This window comes from Nematolebias whitei, chromosome 14 (genome assembly GCF_014905685.2).
Source record: "Nematolebias whitei isolate Nwh7 chromosome 14, NemWhi1, whole genome shotgun sequence".
Lineage (NCBI taxonomy): Eukaryota > Metazoa > Chordata > Actinopteri > Cyprinodontiformes > Rivulidae > Nematolebias > Nematolebias whitei.
This window is the reverse complement of record NC_056511.1, coordinates 44,524,894-44,531,726: the sequence shown is the minus strand read 5'-3', so window position 1 is coordinate 44,531,726 and position 6,833 is coordinate 44,524,894. Positions and strand designations below refer to the sequence as shown.

At 40.3% G+C, this 6,833-nt stretch overlaps 1 protein-coding gene across 1 annotated transcript in view; it reads left to right on the top strand.

Moving 5' to 3' along the window:
• LOC119420223 (52 kDa repressor of the inhibitor of the protein kinase) overlaps positions 1 to 4,494 on the top strand; it is a 5,711-nt gene extending 1,217 nt beyond the window's left edge. Inside the window, exons 2-5 of the mRNA XM_037687612.1 lie at positions 821 to 938; positions 1,205 to 1,303; positions 2,396 to 2,432; positions 2,554 to 4,494. Of these exons, the coding sequence (XP_037543540.1) occupies positions 821 to 938; positions 1,205 to 1,303; positions 2,396 to 2,432; positions 2,554 to 4,373 (2,074 nt within the window). The 3' untranslated portion in view covers positions 4,374 to 4,494. The remainder of the gene's footprint in view (positions 1 to 820; positions 939 to 1,204; positions 1,304 to 2,395; positions 2,433 to 2,553) is intronic.
• The last annotated feature ends 2,339 nt before the right edge of the window (positions 4,495 to 6,833 follow it).

Genomic DNA, 6,833 nt, shown 5'->3' with positions numbered 1-6,833 from the left:
ATCATATACAGTGAGTCATCTGCAGTGAATCATATACAGTGAGTCATACAAACAAGTTGTTTGTTACAGTTTGCTCTCTCCCAAACCTGCAACAGCACATTCGCTCTGTGAAAAAAGCCCCTTCTTTACCCAAGTTAAAAGTTTGCAGCTCTGGTTGTGCAGGTATTCCCTGGAACAATTCACTTTTTTTCTACAATGAAATGAATAATTTTCCAGTTTCAGCAGTTGTTGTAGCAGTATGTACAGTAGGCGTTTTGTAAAACAGTTTAGCAAAATGAAAGTTTATGTGGGTGGGAAAGGTGAAGCACTCACACCTGTCTCCATCTTCATCTGCCCCACTCTGGACCCTTGTGCACGGCTCTTCACCCCCACCATCTGCTCCCCGGGCGCCCTACACAGCAGCTCTCTGCTCCACACAGAGGCTGTGGTAGCTCGGTGTCTGTGTTGTTGTCAGGAAGGACGTGTGGCATAAAAACAATCACCAAGTCTTCATGCGAGTTAGTTCACTGTGGCCACCCCTGAAGAAGGAGGCAGCCGAAAGAAGATGAAAGAATATTTCAGTGAGATGGCTGCACAGACCAGTTTGTCTTTAAGCTGCCTCTGGCAGACGGACACAAACATCTGACATGTTCTGAATGCAACAGGTTGTGCACGTTTTTCTTGTTTGTTTGTTTAAACCATCGGCATACACCAACATTGTGATGATATGATACAGGGTGATATGCATTTCTTCAGTAAATGCTATTTTTCTTTGAATAAGTGTCAGGGGGTGTTTCTATTAAAGTCAGTTTAAATTAGGTTTCTCTGTTTTTATTTTGAGGTGCAAGAAGTGGGTTGACCATTGCCAGAGGAAGGAGCTCCTGGAGAAACCGGCGGAGCAGCTGTTCAGATACTACAGACTGTGTGGGAAACATTTTGACACGTCTGCGTTTGATGGTGTAAGTTTAGCCTCACTTTATACAGCCACCCTGACCCATTCACACCATTCAGAGCTTTTATATGCTTTTTCAGAGCATTTGATTTTTTATATACGTTTTTGTGATTATAAAACAAAATGTGAGCATAATTGATAAAACCGTGCATGACGATGTACTCATCGCAAATAACGCATCACTTTGTGATTACGTATTAAATGTAAGTTTTGAATGAAAACTTTGACACAAGTGTTTGCTACTCGTTCACGTATTGTTTGCTTTGGTTGCAGGATGCTCCAGGTACAGTGCTGAAAGTTGATGCCGTACCAACTATTTTTGATTTGGCACCTCAACCTCAAACTGAACAAGTGAAGCGTGCTAAAGAGACGGTGGGTAAAACAAATCTGTGTCACTCTTTTGATCTAAATATGCAAATAGATTTCTGTGCTTTGTAAAAATTAAATAGCATTGTGAACCCCCACAAATAAATATGTAATTAAATACGTTGCATTCTTTGAATGGATGCATGTTGCACGCTGCCTTTCATGCCAGACTTCAAATTGAACAGAACATGTGCAAGATGTCAGCTCCAAGCTTTAAACTGCACGAGATGCTCCTTTTATTCAATTCAATTCAAAAATATTTTATTAATCCCAGAGGGAAATTAAATGTTGATGTAGCTCATGATCCTGGTTTCATTAAAGAGTTGTTCTAGATGCTGATGCTGTGGGCAGGAAGGACCTCTTGTAGCGTCTGTCTTACTGTCTTCAGGTCTTCAGCGCGTGCATAGAACTTGTTGAGGGCATCAGGCAGTGATGAGTCCCCTGGGCGTTGTGCACCTCTGCCTTTATAATCTGTTAATGCCCTCCACATGCTCCGTGGGTCCTGTGAGGTGAATAGACCCTGGATCCTCTGAGCATACACGGCTTTGGCTCTTTTAATACCGGCAACCAGCTCTTTCCTTCTCCTTCTCGGCTCCTGTGAGTTTCCAGACCTGAAGGCAGTGTCCCTGGCTTCCAGCAGGGTGCAGGGGCCAGAAAAATGGAGATATGGTCAGAAAGTCCTAGGTGGGGGGCGGTGGGCAGCTTTGTATGCATCTCGTACGTTGGTGTAAACACGTTCCAGCGTATTGCTTCATCGTGTTGGTATGGCAACATGCTGTTAAATGTATATAGATTCCTTTTTATTGGTTTTCTGTAACAGTTTAATTATTAGAGAAGCTGAATAGGTTTTCATCTGCTGTAAGATATAATTATCAACATAGATCGAAACAAACCCTTGAAATAAACCCTCACTCAGTATTGAATTAATTTATTGATGAATGTCAGATTTTGAAATAAATTACTGAAATGAACCTTTTCATTGACTGTTGTATTGAGCTGTGCTGTATATGCATTAATAAGTTTAAAGTTTAACCTAGGGTTATATTTTTTAATTGTTTGATTTGTGTGTCATCATTATTTCAATCTGTTTTTTTGTAGGCCAAAGATGAAGAAACGAGCAGTAAGGGGAGAAAACGTAAGAAGAACTGTTATTACAGACTCAAATTATTTTTAATACTTGACAGTAAAACAGAAGTATTATTATCAGGGGATTACAGATTTATTAAACTGATGTTTATTAAATGTCTTACCAACAGGAATCAAGAAGTGTCAAGATGAGGTCTCTCAGGAAGATACCCAGGTGGTACCAGAAGAACAACAAAAGTATCTCAAGTGTTTATTTGAAGCACTTCTTCTATTGGGAAAGCAAAGCATTCCACCTTCAGGGTCAGCTGATGATGAAGGCCTTAGATCAAGCAGCTTTCATGCTTTGCTACAATGTAGCATGAACTGTGGAGAAGAAGTGCTGAAGGAGAGGTACGATGCCTCAAAGCAGTGCTGCTTCTCAGAGGAGCTCCATCAGTTGGTTGAGGTGTGTGAGAGTTATGTGCGCAGTAAGGTGATAGAGGAAGTTAAACAAAACGGCTTTTTTTCTTTGCTCACCGATGAGCCTGTGAAGATCTCTAGCGACTGGTGCCTCCCAGTCTTTCTTCGTTTTGTGGCACAGTCTCAGTGCTTGCAGGAAAGATTTGTGGGGTTCTTGAGCATTGAAGAAGATGGAGATGTTGTGGCTGAAAAAATGTTGTCCATATTGACGGACCAATGGGGTTTAGATATGGACCAGTGTAGAAGCCAAGCCCACTCCTGCTCCGGGACACGTTTCAGTAAAGTCAAAGCTTTTGCTGCCAAAGTGACTGAGAGATATCCAAAGGCCGTGCTTACCTTTAAATCTACTCATGCCTTGAACGTGTCACTGGCCAATAGTATCAGACTCTCGGGCGTTCAGCTTGTCATGTCCACCTTTAAGAAGATTGAGTCCTTTTTCTGTGAGTCACCTTTGTTACAATTAGAGTTTGAGCATGCCATTTCCATTTTCTACCCGGACAAAGAAGACAAAGCCAACGAGCTGAAGGAGATCTGCCGTACCAGCTGGACCAAACGAAACGATGCATTTGAGGTGGCAATGGAAGTCATCGAGGCGCTGCTACTCTGTGTGGACAGTGTGCACGACAACGAGGACATGAGGTGGACGGACCAAGTCACACACAATGCATTAGACATCTCAAAAGCACTGACTGATTTTGAGTTCATCATGGCGTTACTGGTGCTGAAGAACGTTACAGTGCTCACCCAGGCTTTTGGGAAAAACCTTCAAGGGGAAGCAGCAGAAGCCCATTCAGCTGCAGTTTGTTCAAAAGCTGTAACGGACTCCCTGAAGGAAATGTCTGACAACATGGACGTGTATCATGACTTCTGGTATGACGAGGCTGTTAACCTAGCCACAGCTATGGAGATCCCAGTGAAAGTTCCTCGACTGTTCTTGAGAAAGCACCAAGGAGAACCTGGAACTATTCAGCCAGACACTTACTATAAGGAGAACCTGTCTGTTCCCATTGTGAACCACATCATCAAGGAACTGAATGAGCTCTTCTGTGACACCCACTTGAAGTCCTTGAGGTGTTTGTCTGTCATACCTGTCATTATAGAGCAGAACAAGGCTGCACAGCCCGAAGAGGAAAACATCCAGATATTTAATGGTGACATCCCAAACCCTGGCAGCCTTTCTGCTGAGCTGCACTGCTGGTCGGTTAAATGGAGCAAAAAAGCCAAAGGTGAGACATTTCCTTCCAGTCTCCACGAGACACTGCAGCTGGCAGATGTCAAGTTCTTTCCTAACGTGCTGGTGATCCTGAGACTTCTCAGCATCCTGCCTACCTTGGCTTTCAAGAACAGCTGTGATGTGGCGTACAGGCACTTCGAGATGTACGTGAAGAACATGGCCGACACGTTTGAATCAAGAAGTCTAGCTGTGCTGAACATGAACTACGATGTTGAGTTTGATCTGGATGCGATGGTTGAGATGTACATGGAGATGTACCCAGACAGTCATGAAGAGTCTCCTGAGCTTCCAGACTGATCAAGTGGGTTATTTTCTAGGCCTCGAATTAAAGTCTGACATCCTGTTGGTCGTTTTATTTTATTTGTGGGGTTCAAATGTAGAAATGGCAGGAATGACACAGTTTTCCAGTCATGGGTCAAGGACGAGAGGGAATGGTCAGAAAGGATCTCACTGGAGAAACAGGTTTTATTTCCTTTTTCTGTCATTACTGAAGCCAAGTTCATTCTGCTGCAGTTTCTGCACTGTAAGAAATTACATTTTTAGTATTTTACAGGTCTGACTGAAAAAATGAACAGTGTTTGCAGATTTTATGTATTTTTGAATAGTTCCAAAATGTTAAAATTGACCCAACAAAATATGTTTCTTTTATTTGGGGGTGTTATAAAAAATAAACATATATTTTATAATGCTTTTAATTCATTTACCACATCATGTCTCAAGTTGAATCTGCATCTTTCTTTGAGTTTCTGACTGAAAACGTTTGTCTGGCACGATTTTAATTCGGTGGATGCCTTCAATTAACAACAACAAAAACATTACAATAAATTTATAAAAACTAGCTGAAACATTAGTGAACTGAAAAGGTCAAAATTAAATATCAAGGTTGAACACTTCTAAAAATGGGACTAAAAATAAATAAAGTGTTTCCCTGTCAGTGGTTCAAGAACCAGACTGAACAGAAAAGCCTCAAAAACCCAAATTCTACTTTTAGTTTTTATTAAACTAACAAATATTTTATTACGTGCCAGTTTACAAAAAGTGTCTGATGAAGTCCTGATGTCTGAAAACGGGTCCGAGCCTTACTCTTAGTTTTGTTATGGATCTAAATGTGCAAATAAAGAAGCAGGCTTTTGGATTTGGTCATATACTGTGTATATATATATATATATATATTTTTTTTTTTATTCTGTTTGTAACTGCTGTTTCTAAATGTAATATCTGAACCAAAAATATTTTAGCTTTTTAAAAATGGAATTTTGAAAACCAAGATTGCAAGTTCTGTCACTGCCAAGACGTTTGTCGTTTATTTGAAATACTGTCAGTAAAAGAGTTTGTGCTCGTGCAGAGAGTCCAGTTTCACCACAGTGTTTGGTGATAAATGGAGAAATATTCCATTTAAAACCAGTGGTAAATTCATTCTCTTTTTACTGCCTCTAGTTAGTAACGTTAAGAATAAAGATTTAAATCTTTAAAGTAGTTTTCACTTGAGTAGATGAGTTTTATTTTCTGTCCCTTTTGTTTTTGTTTGGACAATAAAGTAAAAAAAGACTTTCTAAATTGTGCATGACTCTTCATTGTTGTTTCTTTTTCTAAACATATTTTAGTACTTAAATTACATAATACAAATTACAGTTGTTAAATATTTGACAAGAACAACCAGGATAAGGTGAGCAGATTTCTGAAGGTGAATCTGGACATTTCCAGCTCGGAGACCAAAAACAATGAACGTTTATCAAGAGGACATTAAAAACAGGGACAGTTAGTTTCATTTATTTTTACATATTAATTCATGATTAAACGATAAAAATCTAATATAACAGCAGCAACGTGTCTCTCCACACTTTTCCCTAAGAGTAATTAAATGAATAAAGTAATAGTAGTAGTAATAGAGTACTAAAACTAGGGGGTCAAGGGTATGTACTAGTAAGTGAGCGTGGTGAGTGAATGAGAACATGTATGTACTTGCATAAGTGTGTATAAGTACACAGTGTATGGTTATGTAGCTGATGTGTGTTTATAATGTGTGCACGTGTGAGGTGAGTGAAGGTCAGGTAGTCACTGACATGATCTCCTCTCTGGTTCTGAGGCCTCTGTCTGAAGAGACATCAGCCATGGAGACCATGGAGGTCTGGAAGAGCAGATAATAGTAAAGAGAAATACTTAAAATGTGAGAAATAAGACACAATTTAGTAATCTGATTATATAACTATTACTTTCTCTTTATTTGTTCTTCCACTTGTTTCATCGTCACTCAAACAACTGCCTCTTCACACGGCTGCTGTTAGAGAAGAACATGAACCTGACGCTCAGCTCAGAGGAGGAACTTCTGTCCTCTCGACTCAAACATCTCACCAAGTAGATACTCTGTCATCACTCACTGTGTTACCAGTCAAACCACTTCATCAGTTCATCACTTGAACTCTAATTGTAAATATTTGACGTCATAAATGTGACAGATAAATATGAACATTAACTGAAGAGCAACAATCTGAAGACCAGACAAGGACGTAGGAATGGAGACTCTGCTTGTAATGTCTCAGTAAAATGACACCTCCTCTTCCTCTAGTGGTCTACACTCGTCTCCAGGTCAGAGGTCACTCTTTCAGGGATGAAGATGTTCACATCCTGGACAGAGAGGAACGATGGTTTGAGAGAGGAGTAAAGGAGGCCATCTTTGTGAAAAGAAATCGTCCATCATTAAACAGGGGTGGAGCCTCCAGGTTCAACTGTCCCCCTCTTACAATGCTGTGATTGCTC